The 26,407-nt window shown below is 43.7% G+C and overlaps 1 protein-coding gene and 1 long non-coding RNA gene across 2 annotated transcripts; both read right to left on the reverse strand.

Moving 5' to 3' along the window:
- Window positions 1-96: 96 nt before the first annotated feature.
- NRBP1 (nuclear receptor binding protein 1) lies at window positions 97-11,386 on the reverse strand. The gene is made up of 18 exons (XM_007191343.2): window positions 11,255-11,386; window positions 7,947-8,176; window positions 7,639-7,761; window positions 7,348-7,449; window positions 6,872-6,961; window positions 6,678-6,718; window positions 6,214-6,308; window positions 4,627-4,710; window positions 4,383-4,441; window positions 4,125-4,223; window positions 2,191-2,323; window positions 1,887-1,992; window positions 1,688-1,738; window positions 1,454-1,589; window positions 1,196-1,249; window positions 1,045-1,108; window positions 727-782; window positions 97-646 (listed from the first exon to the last, which is right to left on the reverse strand). Exons 2-18 carry the CDS (start codon window positions 8,154-8,156, stop codon window positions 542-544), a joined length of 1,608 nt encoding a protein of 535 aa, XP_007191405.1. The 5' UTR covers window positions 8,157-8,176; window positions 11,255-11,386; the 3' UTR covers window positions 97-541.
- Window positions 11,387-21,070: 9,684 nt separating this feature from the next.
- LOC130709326 (uncharacterized) lies at window positions 21,071-26,255 on the reverse strand. The gene is made up of 3 exons (XR_009009841.1): window positions 26,094-26,255; window positions 23,390-23,473; window positions 21,071-21,237 (listed from the first exon to the last, which is right to left on the reverse strand). It is a non-coding gene; the product is annotated as an uncharacterized LOC130709326 (long non-coding RNA).
- Window positions 26,256-26,407: the final 152 nt, after the last annotated feature.

Raw genomic sequence — 26,407 nt, forward strand, 5'->3', positions numbered from 1 at the left:
GGAGGCAGGCGCGCGCGCCCACACACACACACACACACACACTCACACAGACACAGACACACACCCACCCACACCCACACACCCACACGACGCGCGTAGCAAAAAGTAGACTTTTATTACAGCAGCAACTGAGGCGAATCGAATGGCCCCCCGGGGCCACCCCTGCAGCACCACCCTTCTCTCCCGCCCCGTCCGCCCCAGCGGGATTGTAGAATTCAGCTCCCAGCGCCCGTGGGCTTCCTTTCCACACAGGCTGGGCGGGAGCCAGCAGATCAGCTACTAGCCCCCAACTAGAAGGCGGCTGCTGAGAAGGCCCAGGCCCACGTCTGTGCAAAACAAGTAAACAAAGTGCAGAGGGATGGAAGAGAAGGGGAGGGGTGGGTAGGGTGATGCTCAGAACCAGGGAGCCCCAAAGCCCTCCTGAATAATAAAGGAGAGCGGGGCTTCACAGGGTAATACTGTCTGGGGGGAAGGGGAAGGAAGGCTGTAGCACATATTGCGACAGCCACAGCTCAGATTAGGGGCTGGGCCCGAGTGAGCTCTAAGAGGAGACGGTGACAGCGGCTGAGTTGAGGGTGCTGTTCCTGGCAAAATTGAACTTGTTCAGGGTCTCCTCCAGCAGAGAAGTCAGTCGGCTCTGGTCCGCCTAGAGGGGAGGAGCTCAGTGAGACCGGGTGGAGGAGAGCGGAGGCAGTGGGGGCGGGCGGCTGGAGGCAGAAACCTCACCTCGCTAATGAAGCCCAGCTGCACCAGCTCGGCCGCCAACTCGGGGATGTTCTCATCTGACAGAGAAACGGGAGAGGGTGAGTACAGTGCAGCAGTGAGGGGCACAGAGCCCTTGGAACAGCCCCAGTCAGGCAACCCTGGCTGGGAAAGAATGACACAAGCAAAACTGTCAGATCCACCCTCCAATTTTAGGGGCGAAGATATTCATTCTACGTGAGTCGATGTGTTACTGCCCTGTCACCTTCCCCACCCCTGAATGTGTCCCTCACAGATAAGGCTCATAGACTCTCCATCCTCTGAGGGAAAGGAGAGACTCACTTGGCATCAGGTCACAGCTCAGGTGCCGGTTCAGTTTGTCCTCCAGCTTCAGCAGAAGCGTCAGCTGGAGAGTAGGACAGTCAGAAAATGAGGCTCCCCTTCCCCACCCTCTGGCCACCCAGCCCTATGCAGCCCTGGCCCTGAGCCTTACATGGTGTTTGACGCCCTCCTCCACCGACTCGATGTTGCACTGCATCAGAACCACCTAGGGAGAGGGGACAGAGAGGGTCACTAGAGTAGGGACCAGTGAGCAAAAAACCCCCAAGAGCTGGAAGCCTTTCCAGCCCACGGGACATGAACGCCAGGGAGCAGAAACACATTCTTCTCTCTAAAGGACAAAGCCTTATCTGAGATGTCCTCTCTCCCTTCCACCACGACCACAGAGACAGCCACACCCACACAGCCCCACCTTGCGGGTCTCCACCTCAGCCGGTTCAGGTGTTGGAGTCTTGACAGACGGCGGCACCACAGGTGATGTCACCTCCTCCTGCTGTGGCTGCTGGGGCCGAGGCAGCCCAAAGGCCGTCAGGGGGTAGATCCCGTTCCTAAGCGGAGATAAGACAGGTCGGATGGGCTCCGTGGATGCCTTAGGACACCCACCCCTGCCTCCTCAAGGAAGCTTTTTTTCTCATTCTTCTCTCACCTGACATCTTCAAGGAATTTATCCAGTTCCAGAGCTGGTGACTGAGAGTACCTGGAGGAGAAAAAGAGAAGGAAGATGGAAGGAAGGAAACGAGCAAAATAGCAGATTCCACCACTCCCAGAGAATGGACAGTTGACAGAAACCTCAGGGTGGGAGTGACCAATCTGTCCCTTTCAGAACCTCTCAGTTAGGTACTCACAAAGTCTGAACTGGTTCTCTTCCTGGTCCTGCAGGGATTTCAGCCAGTACAGCACTGGTATCCATGTTTTTGGTGATCTCCTCCAGAGCATTCTCTGGGATCATGTCTGGAGGGCATGATGGAATGGGAAGTTAGGAAGGATAGTTCAGCTTAATATCACAGAAGGCACAAGGGGTCCTGGGGGAGGGTGGGGGAGGAACGGAAAGAATCCCTTTGGAAGTAGAAGAGGAAAGGAATCATTCCAGTGAGAGTTACAAGGCTCCAGACTGGAAAAAAAACTCCCAGGAGGGTTAAGAGGACTCACGCTGGTGTCCCACAATGCAGTGGGCAGCAAGGAGTTTGAGCGAGGGCACTTCAAACAGTGCTGGGTGGAACAGAAGTTCTCTGGCTGTTGGTCTGCGAGCGGGTTCAGACTGCAGGCACTTTTGAATGAACTCCTAGAAAAGGGGACAAGGGAGTGGAGCAGGCATCTGGCAAGCACTCCACTGTGTTCGTCTCTCTCTCTCACATTATATCTAGCACAAGGCTGTGTGCATACCAGGTGCTCAGCACTGGCTGAGGGAACAAATTGCTAATGTATTTGAAAGGACTTTGAAAACTGTAAGGTATTATATGAAAGGTATCATTTACTGTCCTTCTGGTTTTATTTTTCTGCTCCCCAACCGCAAGCTTTTATTCTTTACTGTTCAAACTTATGATTTCTTTTTCCTTATTTTCTATCTCTCTGCTTTATTAGCCCACTCACTGCCTACCTTCTCCAACCCTCACCAAACTTACCTCTCTCTTTCCAATCTCACCCACTGTGGTCAATAATAGTTACCATCTTTTTATTTCCCAAGCCTACCACTACAATTTCTTTTGTCCACTACATCATTTATTAAATTCACTGGATTTCCCCATGCTCCCTCTAACCCCACAGGTCCTATGACAGTTAACCTGCTCTCCTCCTTTCAATCTGGAAGGCCAAGAAGGCCATATACCTAACCTCTCTTACTTGAACAGCCCACCCTGACACTGAACTAGAAACTTATTCCACACTAGCCTCAAGACTTCCCACTAATCTTCCTTTTCTCTCCTCCCCCCACTTTTTTTTTGAATTTTTGAATTTTTATTTATTTTTTTATACAGCAGGTTCTTATTAGTTATCCACTTTATACATACTATCCTCCTCCCTTTTATAAGCATCTAATGAGTTACCAACTAACCTTGTTTGGACCTTCCTGTCCAGACCCTACTTACTATAGTCTACTTCCTGATTCATAACCCCTATAACCTTTTTATTTTTTAATTTTTTCTTCCATTTTTTGATTTGCGTTTTAATTTTATTTGGTTGTGCCGGGTCTTAGTTGCGGCATGCGAACTCTTAGTTGCAGCATGCATGTGGGATCTAGTTCCCTGACCAGGGATCGAACCCGGGCCCCCTGCATTGGGAGCATGGAATCTTAACCACTGTGCCACCAGGGAAGTCCCCCCCATATCCTTTAAATCTTAGCTCATTTATTTCAGGGCACTTTCCCTAACTAAAACTATATAAATATAAAACCCCAAATGACTGGTTTGAGTAATTCAAACTGATTGATTTGTTCAAAAATATCAAGATGGTTGGGACTTCCCTGGTGGTCCAGTGGCTAAGGCTCCACGCTCCCAATGCAGGGAGCCCGGGTTTGATCCCTGGTCAGGGAACTAGATCCCACAGGCCACAACTGAGAGTTCATGTGCCAGAACTAAAGATCCCGCATGCGGCAACGAAGATTCCCATGTGGCGAAACTAAGACCTGGCACAGCCAAATAAATAAATAAATAAATAAATAAATAAATAAATAAAAGGGTGTGTGCCAATAATGGTCATGCCTATATGAAAGAAAAATACATACCAAGATGGTTGTCTGAAAGTGTATACCAATTACCTGAGGTAACCAACAAATTAGTTTGTTTTCACGTAGACAAACCTAAGTTAACACACAAATTTTAGTCCCAATATTACCCATCTTAAACCCCTAACCTGTGAGAGAGAAAGAGAGAGAGAGAGAATGTGTGTGTGTGTGTGTGTGTGTGTGTGTGTGTGTGTGTGTGTGTGTGTACCAAAAACACCTAGGGAAATGTTCACTACTTTGAGTGCCCTTTCTGCTTTATGTTTTCTTACTCTTAGAAGAGAGCATATTCCCAGCAGGTAAAAGGAAGAAAAATCTGAAGACATTTCAAAGTCTGTTAAGGAGGAGTGATCCTGAAGATTCTTACCCTCTGTAATGGGTCTTCTAGAAGCTGAATGGCACTGCTGATGGCTTCCTGTGGCACATATGAGGACTCTCCATTGCCCTGAATCTCTAGCACTGCCATCTGCAGTGAGGGGTAATAAAAAGGAAAAATAGAGACCTAAGAACCTCAGTGCTCCCACAGTCACTCCCTCAAGACCAGTACCTTACTTGTCAACCCTCCATTTCTCTTCTATCTTCTAATTTGACCCCTTTCCACTACCCACCCTTCTGGTCTCCTCACCTCCAGTGCACACATGCCAAAGGAGTAGATGTCTACTGCCGTTGTCACATTAGTGACTTCTAGGGAAAACAGAGAAGCTTTGGTGAATCAGAGGATCCGGGCAGGACATGGCAGAGGTGTCTTAAAACTTTTTGCATGCCAGTAGAGAAGGACAAAAGTTTCAGTTATGTTACCTCCGACCCTCAGGTTGTAAAGTGGAAAACCTGGGGGATGGGCACAGGGCAGAGAAACTGGGATGCCTCACCTCCATATTCTGGTGCAAAGAAGTGGAGATTCTTCTGCTCTTCCCGACAAGTCTTCACATGATTGTTGATAGTGTCAGGAGCCACTGGGAGTAGGGGAGATACCCACAATCTGACCACCATCAACAAAGCACACCTCACTCCAGAGAAAGGCCCCCAAAAGACAAATTCTCTCCTGAAGTCTCTAACCCTCAACAGGTGCAAACCTATCCCTTTCCCATCATGAACTCCAGACTAAACATGAACACCACCTATCTCCCCTTTCTCAGGTCTACCGCTTCTCATCTAAGGTCCCCAACTCAGTAGCAGCAAAGGCTCCGCACTAAACTAACAGGTACACGGGGGCTTTGGGCTGGCAAGGAACAACACAGTCTAAGGAGAAACTCACTTGTGACCTGCTTACCTTCCCCAAAGCCCAGGTACATCTAACCCCAGATCACATGAAAACGTTTGGTCTAGTTCTTTCATCCACCCTGCAAACAGTGTAAAAACACAGGCAGCCCTTCCTAATCTGGAACAATTAAGAGACCTCAGAAACTTGGATGAAGATGGATAAGAAGGATTAACATACAACCAAGTAGACAGCCTCCTTCTTACCCACCTTTACTGACTGAAACTCAAAAACAGCTCAAAACTGAACCAATACCCTTAAATCAGTTTCACTTGTAATCCAACAAAATTTTTAGACCCCTGCTCTACTCTCTTATTCCTCAACATTGCCTGCCACAGAGCTGAACGAGGAACCAGGGCCAGGCCCAGTTTGGACTCACTCGGATCATAAACAATGACTACAAGTCACAGAGAGTCTGGGAGCACAGTATGACTTAGGGAACCAGCCTGATGATGAGGGCGAGTAAGAATCCAGGACATAAGTGGCCAGCCAGGCCATAGGAAACAAGCAGGTTATGGAAAGGCAAACAGGCGGAGGGCTGGTAGCGCAGAAGCCAAGCAGGCATAATTAGGCAGGGGAATGGTGTTTGCTCCCACGACTGCATGCACTGGGCAGCCGCAAAGGGGAGCAGAGGAAGCACAAACAGCGCCCCAAGTAGGGCAGAGGGAGCTCTCACCATTAGCAAAAATCCTATGAAAGACTGTTGGGAACAGAGCAGCCCGTAAGCGGGAGGGAGGAAAACAGAGAAAAGTTGTAAGCGATGGAGCAGCCAAGCCCCAGACAAATGGACACACAAACAACACACAGACACGGCACACAGAAATGGTAAACACTGCACACATATACACAGCAAATGAAAGCACTCACAGCAGGCACAGCCTGGAACGTCCTTTGGTTTGGTAGCGTCTGGCCCCAGGGGCTCAAATCATACCTTACACCTAACCCTTGCCCTTTCCCAACCTCCTATCAAGATCTCTGTATTAACCCGTTTCCCTCCAAAAAGGTACAAGATTAGACCCTACGCCTTCTCCACTAACTGACTGGCCTCTCTCTATAAATTACCCCTAGTAAGGTCCTTTCTCTTATCACCAGCCCACACCTCAGAACTTTGCTCTGTCTTCCCCCATTCCTTTCATCTTACCCCCATGGTTCCCAAATTCCCGAGGCTCCCCTGCCCAGAACCTCTCCCTCCCCTCACCAGAGCCAATCTTGATGAGTCCGTTGTGCTGGATGAAGATGGTGTCACAGGTCAGGTTCCCATGGATGATGGGAGGGTCACAGGAGTGCAGGTAGCTGTGGGGGCACTGGGCTGTTAGAGGGGCCACTGGGAAATTAGGGCAGGGGGATCCCAAGGGCTAAGAGGAGCAAGGGCCTGGTCTCCTGCTGCTCACCACAAAGATAATACCCACACTCTGAATCTCCATTATGCCTGATGAGTTAAATAGCTGGATAAGCGCTAGGAGAAAGAGGTAGGAGACAGCATCATGGTCAAGGCATTAGGATGAACCCTTTAAAAGACCGATAGGGGCCTAATCTTGAAGTATATGACTCAAAGAAAGTGGGGAGAGGCAGAAAAGAACGGCAGAGTAGTGCCCTGAAATCTGTTTGGAGGAACTAAATCAGGAATAAATATGGGAAAGACACTAACCAGATCCTACTTACCTTAGGGCAGAGAGGATTTGTGTGCACCAACGTTTCCAAGCCTGGAACAGAGTTTGATCCGAGGGTCAGCAGTAATCCCCTCTCTTAACCCTCCAACCAGTTCCCTCCATCCCATCCTGATCAGCTTCATAATTAACATAATCTTTTTTAAACCTCCAAACCAGGCTACAGCTTTGTCTGCTCTCCCTCCATACCTTTTCATTCATAGTCTTGTGGTTCTTTTTGGTCTTCTTCAGAAATTGCTTAAGACTCCCAGATGACATGTATTCTGTGATAAAAATGACCTGGAGAGGCAAAGCACACAAATAAAGCCTTACAGTAGAAATGATCCCTTATCTAGGTAACACATATACAACATATACATAAAATTTGGAAGCCTGGTGTTTTTCTTGATAAAGTTTCTCTCTTTTGTTCTTAGCATCACTTCCTTAGATTTAATAGGGCAATGAAAACTACTGAGCAATATGAGCTATGGGAAGGAAGAAACAAAAATTCACTCATTTCTATCCCGACTATAACCAGACAAAAGGCACAGGTGGTGGTCATAGCCCTACTCTCATCTCAACAGCAGCTGATTCCAGCTCTGTTTCAAAACTATCTTTTTCTGAATATAAAATGAACAATAAGTGTAACTACTCTCTTTGCAGTAAGCTCAGGAAAAAGTTCTTACCCTGGCCTTGTTCTCTTTAACGTCAGCCCAATACTTGTGAAACTTGACAATGTTGAGATGTTCCAACTGAATCAGATTATCAAACACAGCACGGACCTTTTCCTGGAAGCAGGGGAGACATTGGGATAACAGGGTTCAGAAAGCATTATCATCCTAAAAAGCCATTCCCTATCCCCCCTAGAAATGATCTAACCCCAACGTACTCTTCTCATAGTAGCTTCCCAACCCCAATTCCTCTTTAACACCAGCATTCTAACATCCCACAGGCTGCGTTCTTTCACCATTACTTACCTCCTGCAGCTTGTAGTTCTTTCGCTCAGAGAACTGTACCTCATTCCACACAACCTCTACACCCTCCTCTGTATCCATGGCCAGGTATGCACTGTCAATACCTGGTACATTCCGCTGATTCACCTGAGAAGAAATTCAAATGAAAGGGAATTAAAGTTACCACACGAACTCTCTATTTTAATACTCCATACGATCATCTTCTCCCAGGCTCTGACCTGTTAAAGCTTGGTCTGCCCCATTGAGACTCTGCCCCTCCACTTTTTACCTCTTAGAATTCACTCTCAAGAGTAACATGACCACTACCTCACCTCTTCTCGCCTCTTCTGCCAGCGCCCACAGGGTGACTCTTCCAAGATCTCAGACTCATCTTCACTTTCTTCTTCTTCCTCAGGCGAAGCTGCTGAGGTCGTGGAGGTCACAGGAGGTGACACTGACGTCAGGCCAGGAGCTGAGGATGAGGATTCTACTTTTGGGTCTGAGCCACTGCTGAGTACTGTCTGGGACTCCCCCTCCGACATGCTGGAACAAACACTCAGGCCTGCATTGGTTGGAGCAAGGGTGATGGGAGAAGGCAGAGAGGGTTAGGATAGATTCTATAAAGATTCCATCCTAATAACCTAATCTGGGGTTAAAAAGGAAACAAAACATATACCTCCCTTGTTTCCTTTAAATCCAAAATCAGAATTAGTCCTGTATGAACCCTAAACATTAACTACTCTCCTAGTCTAGAGAAGGGGAGCTTTCTTGGTTGAAGATGACTCACCCAGGTCAGTGAGCAACTGAAGTATATTTTAAGCTTAAAGAATATGCTGCTATGCTTAATTCTGTTAATAAACATATTTTATCACTTAAAAAAAAATGACTCACCCAGGAGTGGCAAGCACAAGATTTACGGTAGTACAACCCGTGTTTAGTAAGGTCCAAATGAACAGCAAAATCAGGGGCCTCATTCCTTCTCAGCAAACACTTACCCGATAGCCTTCTCTGTGAATCCTCACCTACCTCTTGCACTGTGCTCAAGAACCAAGGTACATGGGCCCTATTTGGAACAGATGACTCAAGACCCCCAAATGTTCCACTGAACCAGCTCTAGATCTAGAGCTGTAGCACTCTCAACCAATTTATTCAGCTGAAACCCTCAGCTGATTTATTCCACTTGAACTAACCTTGACATTCACTGTCCATCTCTCCTATGCACAGAACAAGCCTGCCAGTCCATGATGAGGCTACCCTTGGGCCAGGTGACTGGCAGTGGCTAGTGACTTCATCCCTGATGACCTCACCCTCCCTGTGATGTGAGTGTGGCAAATGGGTGGGTATTGGTTAGCAACATTTTTTTTTCATTCACTCATTCAACAAATGTTTATTAAGCACTTACTGCAGGCCAAGCACTGAGCTAGGTGCTTGAGATACAACAGTGAACAAAATAAATAAGATGCCCACACTCATAAAGCCGCAAATTTAAGGCAGAGCTAAGACTTTAAGCTTCCAGTTTTCATTTCATTCACATGGCTCAAAGCCTCCATCCTCTGACATAGGTATTCCTTTCAAGTACAAATAACTCAAGACACAGCCATTATAGGATAAAGCACTATACAGTATAACATTTTATACTAACTAGTGTATAGTATTATACATTGACATGGCTACTTAAAGAAAAAGAATCCTCAAAAGCTAAATGTCACTAACTTCAAAATCACAGGACAATCCCTGAATGTTATCCCATATCTCTAAGAACGAAGGCCGTGCTTCCCTGGTGGTGCAGTGGTTGAGAATCTGCCTGCCAACGCAAAGGACACGGGTTCGAGCCCTGGTTTTGGAAGATCCCACATGCCGCGGAGCAGCTAGGCCCGTGAGCCACAACTACTGAGCCTGCGCGTCTGGAGCCTGTGCTCCGCAACAAGAGAGGCCGCGATAGTAAGAGGCCCGCGCACCGCGATTAAGAGTGGCCCCCGCTTGCCACAACTGGAGAAAGCCCTCGCACAGAAACGAAGACCCAACACAGCCAAAAATAAATAAATAAAATAATTATTTTTTAAAAAAAGTATATCTAAGTATTTAAAAAAAAAAAAAAAAAAGAACGAAGGCCGTGAAGGAGTTGGAACCTGATGTGTGCTGGGCTCAAGGGAGTGCTCGCCAGGATGAAAATGATATCCTGTAAAGTACATTTGCTCCTGTAAGTCAGTTCAAAATACAGAAGCTTCTGATCAACACCAACCTTCTGAAAAGCCCTCATTTCTTTTTAGAACTCTCAGATGCCCCCTTCTGCCCATCTCTGCCCCCAACCTACACTGTGTTTAACCCAAGCCAGGAGATATTATTAGATGACATTCCAGTAAATATCAGAGGGCAAACAAAGCACTACAGAGAAAATCTGGCAAGATGTTATTTCGCCTATGTTTTTTTCTCAGTCCTTGCCTAGCATAGATTTCAATCAACCAGTCTTAGTAATCTACCTGAAAAGTAGCTTAAAAAAATGGTAAGAAAGTTCATATGGGTTACTTTATTTATAGAATGCATCCTGAATCTGAACAGCTAAGTAAAGTTTCCAGCTACATTATAAGAAATACCAGTGGAATTCTAATACAGGAAGCCTGTAGCCAATGGGCTCTAAAGAAACTTCTGGACCCAGGGCACAATTAATCCACAGCAGGGCACCGCAAGAGATGCCAAACCTTCACCAGTCATAGATGCTCTTCGAATGTGCTTGTCTTCTCCCTCCCCAATCTCTCCCCCGTAGGCAAAATGAAGGCAATGCCCAAGATCCCCCAGCACTCCCCCTGCTGATGGCAACACTGGAGTTTTTGTCTCAGGGTCGGTCGTTCAGAGGTTTAAATGAGATCACATATGGAAAAGGCCACTGACGCCCCTCAAGGGAATCTCCTCGCCACCCCGAGATGCCTAGCGTTCACTTCCGAGCAGTGTAGGTAAATCGTTGCAAAGTTTTTTCCTGCAAAGTTTTTCATTTTTTGGACTGCAGCTTCTCAGCATTTCAACTCCTCAGCAACAGCTCACAGGCCTCTCGCCCGCCCTCACCCTCAGCGGACCAAAGAAGGCCTGAGACCTGCAGAACAAGCAAGCTCGGGGAGGAATTTCACACTGCAACAGGTCGCCTAGCCCGCTGTTGGCGAGGGACCGTCGGGCCCGGGGGCCGGCCCTGCAGCGAGCTGCAGCCACCTCACCAAAGGCCAACCCCGCGGCGCCGTCAGGGGCGCAGGCCACGCCCCCGCGCAGTCGGCGCGCCGACCCCGCGAGCAGGCGCGGCCCCGACGCTGCGCTTCCGCAGGCCGCCGGGCCCGCGACCGCCGCCCCCGCCCCCGCCGCCGGCCCCGCCTCTCGTCAGCCCGAGTTCGACACGAACGCCGGGGCCTCGCGCCCCGCGCCCGCAGAATTCCGGGCGCTGCCGCCGCCGCTCGGGGACGGTCGGGGAGGGCCGGGCAGGGACTGTGGGGCCGAGGTGTACTCTCGGCTCCGGCGGGCCGGGCCTTGGCTGCCGAGTGAGCAGGGCCGCCTCCAGACACCCGCCTGCCGGGGTCCCACCGTCCTGGCCGCGGAGGCCGATCCTCTCGTCCTTTAGCCGAAACCTTCCCTCCCTCTCAGTCCCCTCGGCGCTCACCACCCGACTCCGCTCCCCGCAGCCTGCGCTTCAGCTCCAGCTTGGGTTCCGGGGCCCCGGATCAGAAAGACTCGCTCACAGCTGCGCTCCGCGGCGCAACCGAACTGCGGGCCCCGCCCTCGCGGCGTCCGGACCAACAGATGGGCGGTGCCGCAGTGCCGTTGGGTTTCCATTGGACAGGGCGGCCAGGGTGGGCGGTGCCCCGGGCAGACGGTCGCTCGCAGGGGTAGTCTTCAACCCGGTTTCCTCCCCTAGATCCTGTCCGGCTGAGACCTCTTGGAGGGTTCGGTGTTTTCGGTCTCAACTGGGGCCTGTCTCTCCGTCCACCCCTCTGTCCGGTCGTGGTGCCCCCGATGATTCTGCTGGGCGAAGGGAAGGCCTTCCCCCTCTTCTTGAAGGCGCCATGACAGTTCTAGTCCGACTCCAAGACAAAAGGAGTGAAAGACGTAGCCTCAATCTGAGAGGAGCTTCCACCCACTTTCAGTATTTGGGGGTGAGACTGCGCAGAACACCAATTCTTCAGAAAACTTTTTAAAAATTACTGGACACATTAACACTGAAAATGAATAGTTAACGCTTCGTAATTGGATAGTACTGATGTTAGCCAAAACTTTGCAAGAGGTTTTCACAGATATCTTTTGATCCTCGTCAGAAATTGCAATTTTCATTCAGTAATAGTTGCCAAATGGAAAAATACTGAATCAGAGGCATTAAGCTATTCACCGAAAATTGGTAAGAACTATATCTAGAATCCGAAACAGTTAAGATTTATCAAAGAAGACTTCCGTGAAAAGATGTTTGGAAAGAATTTAGGTTAACTGCGAGGAGGTGAAAAGAAAAAAGATAGATTGTGGGTGAGCCCATTGATCTTCGAAAACCAAACCCGGAGCCCAAAATAAGTTAACTCTGCTCCTAGACACGTATTGTGGAGGGAGGAGGATGAATCAATCATCAGTACTTGGAAATGTCATAATCACCAAATCTCACTGTCCTTAAAGGGAATCTCTAATCCTATTTAACTGATAGAAGGCTATCTGGTAAAAGTTCCCTCATTTTCCATCTCTTCACCTTAAAATTTTTTAAATCAAACTTTTATCGTTCCTTGATTCTTTCACCTTTGAAAGAGAGGGCTCAAACACTCTTTTAGAAATCTGGACCTTGTTTTGGATATTTTTAAAAGGCATTTGCCCACGAAATTTAGTATATAATTTCAAGGAGTTGAGGTTAAGAATCTTTGTTCTAATCTCAAGGAAGGGATGCTCCTCCTCCTGTCCAGATTAATCTCTTCACCAGGTAGACTCCAAAGCAACTGAACACCTGGCGAATGGTAAACATTCATTAAGTATCAGTTGATACGACTATTACAGTTTCCCATTCTCTTCTGTCTGGTTCTTAGTATTATCAACCTTTACCTTTCAACTAGCTCCTTTCAAATTTGCACAGAGGACCCATTGGCATCTTCAAGTTCTCGTTTTGTTTTTAACCTTTCATTCATGTCTTTTGGGGGGTTTTTTTGTTTGTTTGGTTGGTTGGGTTTTTTTGGTATTTTTTAATTTGTTTTTTTGGCTGCACCATGTTCCCCCCCGCCCCGTGCCCCCTTCCCTGGAAGCGTGGAGTCTTAACCACTGGATCTCCAAGGAAGTCCCTTTACATTCATGTTGAAAATGCTCAAGGGGGCTTCCCTGGCAGTCTAGTGGTTAAGACTCTGCCCTTCCAATGCAGAGGGCGTGTATTCGAATCCTGCTGGGGGAACTAAGATCCCACATGCTGCAGCGGTGCAGCCAAAAAATAAAATAATAAAATGCTCAAATACTGCCTACACTTTCACCACATCATTTTTTTTTCTGCTTTAAAAATAATACATACTTATTGTAACAAATCAAACCATTTCAAAAATAACATAGTATAATGTAACTTTGTATAGTAGCTTGTATGTGCTATATTCCACTGTTTTAATTGCCTTATGACATATTAATTCATTTAATCCTCACAACAATCCTATGAATATTGTGAATTAACAATTGCTATAGAAAGTGAAAATCTCTTACCTTAGTTCACCAAAATAATTTAAGACTTTGATATATATTTCTCCATATTTATTTTTTCTATGTATATATTAATATATGTGTATATAATTTAAAATAAAGGCAAGCGTATACCACATAATCTTTTTCAATTTACTCTTTTCACTTTTTTCCACAGCAGCACATACAGCACTATAATTTTTTAACTACCGTAGAGTATTCCATTATCCAAATGTGCCAATGTTTAATAACTACCAGGGAACTTTGAGGTTATTTCCAACATTATTTATTACAGATAAAGCTGTAATGAACATTCTGCTACATACACCTTTGCCTACTTGTGAAAATGATTTTACTCACTCTTAAAAGTGGAATTGCTAAGTCAAAGACTAAGAACATTTTGAGTAGATATTGCCAAGTTTCTCTTCAAAAAGATACCAAATAACCATACCACCAAGAGTATGTTAGGGTTCCTGCTTCCCAACATCCTTACCAACATTGGATATTACCAATCTTTTCACCTTCGGTGATATATTAAGGAAAAAAAAAAGATATCCTACTGTTTTAATTTACATATATTTAATTAGTGAAGTTAAACATCCTTTTTTTTTTTTAAACATCCTTTTTTTAAAAGAATTTTTTAGAACAGTTTTACATTTACAACAAAATTGAGAGGAAAGTACAGAGATTTCCCACATACCCCTGCCCCCACATTTGCACAGCCTTCCCCATTACCAAATCACCGGAATGGTATAGGTTTTACCAAGGGTGAACTTACATTGACCCATCATAATCACACAAGTCCATAGTTTACCTTAAGGTTCTTGGTGTTGTACATTCTATGGGTTTGGACAAATGTATAATGGCATATATCCATCACTATAATATCATACAGAGTGTTTTTACTGCCCTAAAAACCCTCTGTGCTCTGCCTACCCATTCCTGGCAACCCCAATCTTGTTATTGTCTCCATAGTTTTGCCTTTTCCAGAATGTCAGAATCATACAGTATGTAGCCTTTTCAGATTTGCTTCTTTCACTTAGTAATATGCCTTTAAGTTTCCCCCATGTCTTTTTATGGCTTGATAGAGCATTTCTTTTTAGTGCTGAATAATATTCCATTGTCTGGATGTACCACAGTTTATCCATTTACCTATTGAAAGACATCTTGGTTGCTTCCAAGTTCTGGCAATTATGAATAAAGCTCCTATATACATCCACGTGCAGGTTTTTGTGTGGACATAAGTTTTCATCTACCTTGGGTAAATACTAAGGAGTGCAATTTCTGGACCATACATTATGAGTATGTTTAGTTTTATAAGAAACCACCACACAGTCTTCCAAAGTGGTTGTACCATTTTGCACTTCCACCAGCAATGGATGAATGTTCCTATTGCTCCACATTCTCACCAGCATTTGTCTTTTTTTCTGTTTTTGGCCATTCTACTAGGTGTATAGTGGTATCCCATTGTTTTAATTTTCATTACCCTGGGACATATGATGTGCAGTATCTTTTCATATGCTTATTTGCCATCTGTATATCTTCTTTGCTAAGGTGTCTGTTAAGGTCTTTGGCCCATTTTTTAGTTGGGTTGTTTTCTTATTGTTGAGTTTCAAGGGTTTTTTAATGTATTTTGGGTAACAGTCCTTTATCATATGTGTGTTTACCAAGTATTTTCTCCCAGTTTGTGCTGTCTTCTTATTCTCTTGACATTGTCTTTCACAGAGCAGAAGTTTTTAATTTTACTGAAGTTCAGCTTATCAATTATTTCTTTTATGGATCATGTCTTTGGTGTTTCATCTAAAAAGGCATCACCATACCCAAGGTCATCTAGATTTTCTCCTATGTTATCTTCTAGTTTTATAGTTCTGCATTTCATATTTAGGTCTATGATCCACTGTGAGTTAATTTTTGTGAAGTGTATACAGCCTGTGTCTAGATTCTTTTTTTTTTTTTGTATGTGGATGTCCAGTTGCTCCAATACCATTGTTTTCATATGTTTACTGCCCAATTTCATTTCCTCTTCAGTTTCTTGCCTGTACATGTTCTTTGCATATTTTTAACTGGGTTGATCATCTTTTTCTTATTGGCTTGTAAGAGCTCTTTGTATATTAGGAAAATCCCATTGTCTTCCCAGTCTCCTACACTGTGAATCCCATCCTATCTCTATCTCTATTGAAACTTTACACTCAGTTTATTATAAACCTCTATTCCAAAAGCCCTTTCTCATTTCCCGTTCTCCATGACCTCTTTAGCATTTGGGACCACTGAACAGCATGTTCTTAAAGCTTCTCTCTTACTTTTCATAATACAAATTTATTTCATTTCTCTCTCAATTTCTAATTTTTTCTCCTTTACGTTCTGTTCTTCCCTCCTTTTTTTTTTTTTTTTTGGCCGCACCACACTGCTTGTGAGATCTTAGTTCCCTGACCAGTAATCAAACCCGAGGCCCCGGCAGTGAGAGCGCCGAGTCCTAACCACTGGACAGCCAGGAAATTTCCCCCTCCTAACTATTAATGTGCCTGTCAATGTGTCCAAAGTTATATTCTTTGTTCTCTCTACACCATCCTTTAGAAAATATGTCCATTGATGAGCTTCCAATACATCACCAGGATGACGGTTATATTTATCTCTAGCACTTCTTGCCCAAGCTCCAAGATAATATTGGATGCTCCACTCTCACTTCAAACTTAATTTGCCTAAAGATTTTCATTTCAGGTTAGTAATCCACCTTGAGAACTAATTTATTGGGAATAGAAGCCAGGTGGCTGGGTGACAGAGTGGGAGGGAAACTATTTGTATGCCCATTTATGCCTTTTGTACTTTGTGCCACATGTACATATTTTTTATTCAAAAAAGAAACAATATTTAACAAAGAAACAATTTATTAAATAATTGTAGAATAAAGAAAGGCAATGCTTTTAGAATACCCATATATATATGACTAATTTCTAAGCTTCCCAAGTGACCTGCTGACCTCATCTCCCAAGTGGACTGTAGCTTGGATTGTGACATGCTGGTTGCACAACTCTATACATTTACTAAAAATCATTGAATTAACAGTGAGTGAATCTTATGATGTGAAAATCATACCTCAATAAAACTGTCCAGAATCTTTCAGATCTTGGTTTCCATAAATCAGGGCAATTAGAAAATCAGTTGGGTTTTTGCTCAAAGCTTTTCTTCCTCAGTGTGCGACTCACTAGTCACACCTCCAATCTGATCATTCTTCTAGGGATGTGATGTGGATTCTTTCTTCCAAAAGAGCCTCTTTTCAGAATGAAGACATAATCAAAGGAACAAAAATGTTCCTTTGCCTCAAGCTTGGCACTTACATTTCTATAGGACCTCAAACTAAGAGAAACCTAGATTTCGTGATAATTGTGAATCATCTGAGAGATGCTTTAAAACATACACCTTCCCAGGACCCTACCTGAATCAACTGAATCTGAATCTGGGGGCCGGGGAGGACTTGAGTATCTGTATGCCTAAGATTCTGCCCAGGTGATGCTGATGCAGGTAGCGTGGCTCGTCATTAGGCTGAAGGGTGGTAACCATCATCATAGCTGATGCTTATTCCTGTCCAGACATTGCCTCATAACTTAGGCCTCTGAGCTTCATTGTTTAAGTTATGAAAGGGGAACATGATTTGCCCTACACCTCTACGTCATGTCATAAGAAATTGAGTCAACTTCTAAAATAAACATGATAGATAAATAGGGGCACTGGGAAATTAAGAAAAAAAGCAGCTCATCTAAATTAAGAATTAGATTTATTAATTTTTAGATTATTAGATTTCCACAGCTGTATTCAATTATGTTCAAATCAAATTTATTTATTATTTATTTTGCTCTGTGTTTTACTGGCATAGAGTTAATACCTATTTTATTTCACAGGGATGTTGTGAGTTTAAAATAATTATCAGGTCATTCCACAGCTTTTTCTGGGCTAAAACCCCTTATTGTAAACCTTTTGTTTCTCTTCATTTACTTAATTTACTTTTGTTGTAGTAATAGAGAGAACTTTCCTAAATCTAAAATTATTTCCTGAAAAAACATAGATTCAGACTTTAAGAAAAGGCCTTTGGAGATCCCTTGTAGCATTAGTAGTCTAAGATTTCATTATTTCACAGCTCACAGCCAGGCTGGAATCAGAGAACAAAATTCAATTTAACTAAACAAATATTTATTGGCTTGTAAGAGTATGTGCTAGGTGCCATGCTAGGCAGACAAATCAATAAGACAAAGTTCCTGTCCTTAAAGAGCTCATATTTATTTAGGAAGATATCTGTGTAAACAAAAAAGTGACAATGCTTAACAAGTACAACAGAAGTATGTATAAAGTTCTGTAGGCTTAATAGAGAAGGACCTGATTGACTTCATAGAAGAAAGATACAGGGGAAGCTGTCGTAGGCTGAATAATGGTCCCAAAGATACCCATGTCTAATCCCTGGAATTTGTGAATATCACCTCATATGGCAAAAGGTACTTTACAGATGAGATTAAATTAAACATTTTGAGATGGAGATATTATCCTGGATTATTAGGATAGGCCCTAAATGTAATCACAAGTGTACATAAAAGAGGGAGGCAGAGGGAAATTTGACTACAGAAGAGAAAGAAATGTAACCACTGAAGCAAGAGATTGTCTTTATGCCGAGGAATGCAAGCAGCCTCCAGTAGCTAGAAAAGGAAAGGAAATGGATTCTTCCCTAGAGCCCCTAGAAGGAACCAGGACTGCTGACACCTTAACTTTAAACCAGTGAAACCAGTTTCAGACATCTGGCCTCCAGAACTGTAAGAAAATAAATTTGTGGGGTTTTAAGCCACCAAGTTTGTGGTAACTTGTTACAGCAGCCATAGGAAACGAGTACATAAAGTTTCCCAGAGGACAAGAGTGATGTCTGCCTGACCTGGGTTTTAAAGGATGAATAGGGGGCTTCCCTGGTGGCACAGTGGTTAAGAATCCACCTGCCAACGCAGGGGACATGGGTTCAAGCCCTGGTCCGGAAGATCCCACATGCCGAGGAGCAACTAAGCCCGTGCGCCACAACTACTGACCCTGCGCTCTAGAGCCCGCGAGCCACAACTACTGAGCCCATGTGCTGCAACTACTGAAGCCAGCGCGCCTAGAGCCTGTGCTCCGCAGCAAGAGAAGCCACTGCAATGAGCAGCCCGCGCACCTCAACGAAGAGTAACCCCTGCCCGTCGTAACCAGAGAAAGCCTGCGCGCAGGAACGAAGACCCAACGCAGCCAAAATAAATAAATAAATACATTTATAAAAATAAATAAGTAAATAAAGGATGAATAGGAACGTTAAGGGAGGCAAGAACAATCCAGAGAAGACTGAACCCTCCTTTTCTCTGACTCTCCAGTCTCAGAAGATAGGAAGTTGGACCTAAAACATGATTTTGCACCCCAAGTTTTGTGACATATGCCTCATTTTTTAGCAGTTAAGAGTCGAAGATTTCCAACATAGGTGTTATTTTTCTTCCCTTCCCTTCACCTCTGGCTTTTCAGTTTGAATTTATTTTATTTTTTAAAATTTATTTGTTTGTTTGTTTATTTATTTACTTGGCTGCATCAAGTCTTAGTTGGCACACGGGATCTTTGTTGCGGCGAGTGGGCTCTGTAGCTGTGGAGAGCGGGCTTAGTTGCCCCACGGCATGTGGGATCTTAGTTCTCCAACCAGGGATCGAACCTGCGCCCCCTACATTCCAAGGCAGATTCTTAACCACTGGACCACCAGGGAAATCCCTGAATTGAAATCTTTGTTTTTACAAAGTTTTTTACATCTGGGAGAGAAGAGACTCTCTAGGAAAAACATTCTTAAGAGAGCAAGTGAAAAAAACTAGAGAGTCTGATAAGGATACTTGTTTATTACTGGAGAAAGCTTGGGAAGAAAGTGACAAAACACTCTCCAAAAACAAGCAAAGGAACTCCTTGCCTGTTTTGTTTGGGACTAAGAGAAACAAGACAGTGAAAATAAGATGTTAGTAAGAGCTCTAAACTGGGTATAACTGAAGAGAGAATAAATTACTCAGAATGCAGCACAGAAACACAAGGATATATATAGTTAAGAGAGAGGGAGGATAGATGGAGAGCTCCAACATGTATAATGAGAGTTCTAGAAGAAAATAAACAGAATGATGGTGAAACAGTGTTTGAAAATGTAAGAGATAAAATTTGTAAATATTGATGAAAGACGTTAGACACCAAATTTTAAAAATAAGCCTTTAGTACTAATAAAATAAACACATGCTGAGGCACATTATAGGAATATTTACACAACATTAAGGATAAAGAGAAAATTGTAAAAAGCTACCAGAGATGAGAGAAAAAAAACAGATTACCCATGAAACAACAGTGAAGACTGATAAAAGACTTCCCTATTAACCTAGAATTTTATCCCCAGCCAAAATATCATTAAAGAGTGAGGGCAAAGTACATTTTGATATACCAGAAACAATTAAGGAATTTTTTTTAAAAACCACCCATACAATCTCACTGAAAAACATAGTTATAAATAACAATTTATAAAACTGCTTGGGAAAACTTCCATTTCTGGCCATGATGGTATAACAGGGACCACGTTTACCCTCCTGCCTTAATCATCTAGAAAACTGGACAAAATATATGAAGCAACAATTTTCAGACATTGGACAACAGGCAGCACAGGATAGTGATCCCTGAGAGAAGGTAAACATATGAAGTGAATCCTATGAGTACCCCAGCTTACAGCCTAGAAAGAGTTTTCAGGCCACGTTGTAGAAAGAGGAAACCTAAACAGAGCCTGACAATCTCACTGCATTGGGAAGACAGAGTTTGGAGTTCAGGGAGGCCAAGGTGGCTAACATTTTCAGGGAAGAGTGCCAGAAAGGATGGAGATACACACAGAGAGAACTATGGAGCTCTGCAGAAGGATCCTCTCAAGATCTCGGCTAAACATACTCATGATGAAACTATCAAGGTTGAGGAAAGAACCGTTTGAGAGGAGGAATTGGCACAATCTTCCAGTGGTAAGAAAGCCATTTTGGTGGACAGGGTAGCAGGATTCCAGCTGGCAGGTTTCCTATTACTACTGTTTGCTCTTTATTCCTTAGCAAATCAAAGAGCCAAGAGATTACAAATGTGAGGTCATTTGTTACTCTGAATGTGAGCCTCAGTTAAGAACTTTTGACCTCCTGGTGACTACAAGAACCAGCAGGGTTTTTCTAAGTAATACTCTGGTTCTCTTGGGCCAATCTGTCAGACTCAACTTGTGTGTCCTCAGTTCTCAGCAGCCAACAGAGCAAAGGAGTTCTCTTACTAAAGGATTCTGAGAAATCTCTAAGGAATGGTTAAGTGTGCCACAGATCCTCGCAGGAAATTACTATCACTTTTGCCAGCTGTCCCTGCTCCAAACCACTGCGGCCCTTGAACTTTGCCACCACCTCCTTCAGGCTCCCCACGTGGCCCCATCCCAATGGACATAGATCTCCTCACTCGATTCCCCAAAGCTCAGTTCAGTCCAGGCTATTTAACAAGACACAGAGGCACAGACATGAAAAACAAAGAGTAGCCCACAACTGCCACTAGAAGTGGCTATTCTTCAGATTCCTGATAAGGCAGAGCCAGCTCAGCCTACCCATTTTCCCCAACAGGAATCTCCAGACTGTGCCACGTCTTGGAGTCTTGATGCCAGCAACAGGCATGAGTCCAAAGAGAATCTTTCTTTTCCAGTTCAAGGCCTGCTTACTTTCACTCTAGAACATCTATCCTTTTCCTTAGGGGGAAAAACTCACCTCCACCTTGACCTGGTTGATGCAATCCCAGGAATTGTGGACACTTTCCAGGCTTCAGATAATCTGGCTCTAACTCCACTTTGTGAGATACCAGTTGTTCAGACCAGTCTGTCAGGTGTGAGGTATGGAGAAAAGACTGGCACACACCTCAGGGTGGCTCCAGTTTTGTGATCACCTGTGAGCAAACACTTGAATTAAAAACAAACATTGGTCTCCTAAGAACAATAAGTATTTTAAGAAACATTCCAGTCTATATTCTTATTTAGGGGGAAAAATGGATCTCTCTCTCCCTGCAAGGGCACAATCCTGTGAAAGACACAATTTATAACACTAATAAATAAATTAACCTCAGCATCTCAGTCTGAAATATCTGGATTTTGGTTAATGGTCATTTCATGATTTTCTTTAGGATAAAGGTGGGTATTTGCTTTATGTATGTGTAGTGGGCCCATCCTGGTGATTTTCCTAAGTAAAGGCAGACTGCTTCAAAATGAATTTACATCTTGCCTTCTAGAAATATAAAACTGTGACTGTAAAATATAACACTTCTCTGACTTTAGAAAATGTTTCATTTATTGGGCACCCTTTAAAACTTATGAGTACAAAGAGGAGTAGGGGCTAGAACAGAACCTCAGAAATGGACTCCTTCCCTTTTCTAGTTAACTTCAAAATATCTATATTCTTTCTTTCTTAGCACTAAATCTTGCCCCCACTTTTTTTTTTTTTCCCTCCCTGGACCAATCTTTCACCTTTAATCACACACAGAATGGAATGTAGCATAAAAACTGCTGAGCTTCCAAAGGTAATCTTTTATGCATAGTATAATGTCATCAGAAACTGGATATGGTCAAAAACAGAATTAGGAACCCCAGGAAAAGCCTGGGTGGGGGTTAGCCTGGGAGGACTTACATCTCAACTTCTTGCCTTTTTCTCATTCTCTCCTCACTTAACATCTTCCACATGAAGGTTAGGTTTCTCAATCTATGGTCTGTTACCCTCTGGGGGTCTTGAACTTCCAAGGCACTCTGAGTCTTCTATGAGAATTTTATTTTTTTTGTTTTTCTAAAATTTTTATTGGAGTATAGTTGATTTACAATGTTGTGTGTTTCTGCTGTACAGCAAAGTGAATCAGTTATACACATACATATGTCCACTCTTTTTTAGATTCTTTTCCCATATAGATCATTACAGAGTATTGAGTAGAGTTCCTTGTGCTATGCAATAGGTCCTTATTAATTTTCTTTTTTTTAAAAATGTATTTATTTTTGGCTGTGTTGGGTCTTTGTTGCTGCTCGCGGGCTTTCTCTAGTTCCAGTGAGCGGGGGCTACTCTTCGTTGTGGTGTGCAGGCTTCTCATTGAGATGGCTTCTCTTGTGGAGCACGGGCTCTAGGTGCGTGGGCTTCAGTAGCTATGGCACATGGGCTCAGTAGTTGTGGCTCTAGAGCGCAGGCTCAGTAGTTGTGGCGCACGGGCTTAGTTGCTCCGCGGCATGTGGGATCTTCCCGGACCAGGGCTTGTACCCGTGTCCCCTGCATTAGCAGGCAGATTATTAACCACTGCGCCACCAGGGAAGCCCCTTATTAGTTTCCTATTGTGTATATGTCAGTCCCAATCTCCCAATTTATCCCTCCCCTCCTTCCCCCCACCCCCGGGTAACCATAGTTTGTTTTCTACATCTGTGACTCTATTTCTGTTTTGTAAATAAGTTCATTTGTACCTCTTTTTAGATTCCACATATAAGCGATATCATATATTTGTCTTTCTCTGACTTCACTTAGTATGATAATCTCTAGGTCCATCCATATTGCTGCAAATAGCATTATTTCATTGGTTTTTTTTATGGAGTAATATTCCATTGTATATATGTACCACATCTTCTTTATCCATTTCTGTCAATGGACATTTAGGTTGCTTCCATATCTTTGGCTATTTTAAACAGCGTTGCGATGAACACTGGGGTGCATGTAACCTTTTGGATTGTGGTTTTCTCTGGATATATGCCCAGGAGTGGGATTGCTGGATCAGTATATGTGCTGCCGAAATGAGCACTTCTATGAGAATTTTAAAACATTGTGCTTTAAGTTTTATAATATAAGCATGTTAGCATATTTTGGATCATCTGGATTAACATTTTATATTTTTGAGTGATCCTGAATTTATGTTTAAGTTTGCAATTTAACTGGTATCACATTATACTCTGAAGTTAGCATTTAACTTTTAAAGCAATGTTGCCCAGCCTGGGGGGCCGGTGGGGGGGGGGGTGGGGGACGGTCCCTTAAAGCCCTTGGGATTTGCAGGTATGTCTCACTGGTACACAATTACTCACACTTGAAAAACACCGGCTTAAGCCACCTTCTTCTCTTTTCTTCTTTCTCTTATGAGAGATAACTGGAAAGAAACTCATGAGAGGCTAATAGAAACAGACAAAAAAAGTTTTTAAAATGACAAGTATTTGTCAGTTTATTTTCAATATTCGATCAATTTGAGCAACAAGAAAATATAAGCAATCTAATTTTAAATATAAAAATCAGGAATTCCCTGGTAGTCCAGTGGTTAAGGATTTGGTGCTTTCACCGCTGACACCCGGGTTCAATCCCTGGTCCAGGAACTAAGATCCTGTAAGCGGCGCAGCAAATAAATAAATAAATAAATATTATTTTTTAAAATAAGGCAAAGGCAATACCTCAATATTGTGAATATGTATAGGAATCGCCAAATGCTTAGAATTCGTTATTTTCTACCCACAACAAACCAATTCCATGCCTTTATCCCTAGTTGTTGTGTGAACTTGGTATATATTTTAGAGACCCTTTTTATATTCAGGCCGGCCCCTAAAGTACATGTTCAGAAGCTGCTTCTGTTACCATGTGTGATAGGTCAGCTCATAGTTTACAGAAAGACTCATGAAAATCAATCTGTGAATACAGTGTTTTAGAGTATTTTTAGTTAAAAAATTTTTTTTTGCTCAAAGCATGAAACCTTTGTGTCCTCAGAAGTGTAATGTAGTGGTTTGGGGGAAATGGAGATGGAATAGGGAGAGGATAACCTTCATATTCTTTGTCTCTTTCCCACCCCTTTCCATGAGCCCCTTAGTATCTCTATTTCTTCTCTCAGAGGCACCACTGCCCTCCCAGTGCCTCACTTTTTTTTTGAATAATATTTTCTTTCCCACTTTTTTCCTTATCTGTTTTTCTCCCATTTTGTTTCAGGCCTTCTTCTACTGTTCTGTGAACATAATTTAATGTTATTTCCATTCCATATTTAGCTTCTATATATGTATACCTAATGAATGGTAGATTTTTGGTTGAATAATAATACAACATTTATGTAAACTTGGCACTTTATATTCAGCTCCTCTTAGCCTTAAAGCAATCCGAAAAAGTAGATACTGTATGTCTGTTTTATAGATGAGGAACTGAGTCTGAGAGAGAATAAGTAACTTGTGAAAGACCACATAGGTAATATATATATCAAAACTCACGCTTTTTTTCCACAACATCACATTCCACTCTTAGAAGAAAAAAAAAAAAGAGGCTGAGGGCTTCCCTGGTGGCGCAGTGGTTAAGAACCGCCTGCCAGTGCAGGGGACACGGGTGAGAGCCCTGGTACGGGAAGATCCCATATGCTGCGGAGCAACTAAGCCCGTGCACCACAACTACCGAGCCTGCGCTCTAGAGCCCGTGAGCCACAACTACTGAGCCCACGTGCCACAACCAGTGAAGCCCGCGCACCTAGAGCTCGTGCTCCGCAACAAGACAAGCTACCGCAATGAGACGCCTGCGCACCGCAACGAAGAGTAGCCCCCGCTTGCCGCAACTAGAGAAAGCCCGCGTGCAGCAACAAAGACCCAACACAGACAAAACATAAATAATAAATAAATTAAAAAAAAAGAAAAGAGGCCGAGTAATTTCATGCTCCTTTAACACTGCCTTGGTAAGAGATCTTATCCAGGTTCCTGATGACCAACAGGCCTAATTAACACCTCCTACCTTCATAGCCTAACTTCAAGCCAATATTTGCAATGTTTGTATATCTAGTTGTCACCTTAAACCAAACGCACCATTTTCTCCCCAAACTAGCATTCACCCCCGCCCCCCGCCCCCATCACACCATTTTCTGTTACCGGCTCTGCCAATTTTTGTCATTCAGAGGCAAAACCTTGGTGATATTCATTCATTCAACAAGTATTTAAATACTATTCAGCACAGATAAGAATTGTGCTAGGGATGCTAGGGTATACAACAGTAAGTTTGACAGAGTTTCTGACTTCCTAAAGGCTTATAGTCTGTCAGGAAAGACACACAAGTGGGGACCCAAACCATTGTAGGGATATTAGAGAAGACTTCCTGAAGGTAGTAATGATGAGGTTGGGTGGGTGAGGAGGTATGTTTCATGGGTGAAAGCATAGGAAGAGAAAGCATGGAGGAACCCAAAGACATATTGCTGAAGCACTGGGTAGCGGAAATGGAGAGGAATGGGAGAGACATGGAAGAAGCCTTTCAAGCATGAAGGGTCTGGTAAACTATGTTAAGGAATTTGGACTATCTGAAGAGTAGGAGGAAGCCATGATCTTTGTATTTTAAAAGAATTAATCTTCTTATCCTTTGAGAATTTTCCCTTTCTCTTCCACCCCGAATCCAATCTGTTACTAAATCCTGTCCATTTCTTATTGTCTAATTTGTTCCTTTATCTCTATTCCCATTGCCTCCCACCTTAGGCCCTGCCCTTCTCGTCCCATACTTAGATTAAGAGCCCTTTAACCAGTTAGTTTCCAGACTCTCCCTCCAATCTACACTGTACACGAAGACTAGACCAACAATCCCCAAGTGCTACACCAGGATAGCAGTGAAGTCCAAGTCACCCATTTTGGCGCTTGCGACCATCTCTATCCTATCTAATATTACCACTTAAAATCAATTTCCAACGAGGCCAGATAGCTTCCTCAAAAACCCTCACCAAAGCAGTTTACTTTCATTCTTCACCCCTGCAACCTTGTAACATTATTCCCTTCTCCCCCTGGTATAACGCACGCCTGGGGCATCCTGAGGACCTCAAGTAACAGCTCTTCCACTCTCTGATTTCTTCTCGACCAGCATAGACTGGGTCACAGATCGAGGTCTTCATTTTCTTTTATCAGAAAGACTCTCTCACATCCTACTCGCGTAGGCCTCACAAAGCCTGGCCAGGGTACTTCTTGCGCTCAGAACCCTAGTCAACTTTAATTGAACCGTACGGGGCGGGGTTTGAGGGAGTCTGAGGGCGCGGTGGAGAGTGAACTGACACGCTGGAGGATGAACCGGAAGTGCCAGGCCCCGCACAAAAGAGCTTCAGACAAAACGCGAGA

This window comes from Balaenoptera acutorostrata, chromosome 12 (genome assembly GCF_949987535.1).
Source record: "Balaenoptera acutorostrata chromosome 12, mBalAcu1.1, whole genome shotgun sequence".
Classification (NCBI taxonomy): Eukaryota; Metazoa; Chordata; class Mammalia; order Artiodactyla; family Balaenopteridae; genus Balaenoptera; species Balaenoptera acutorostrata.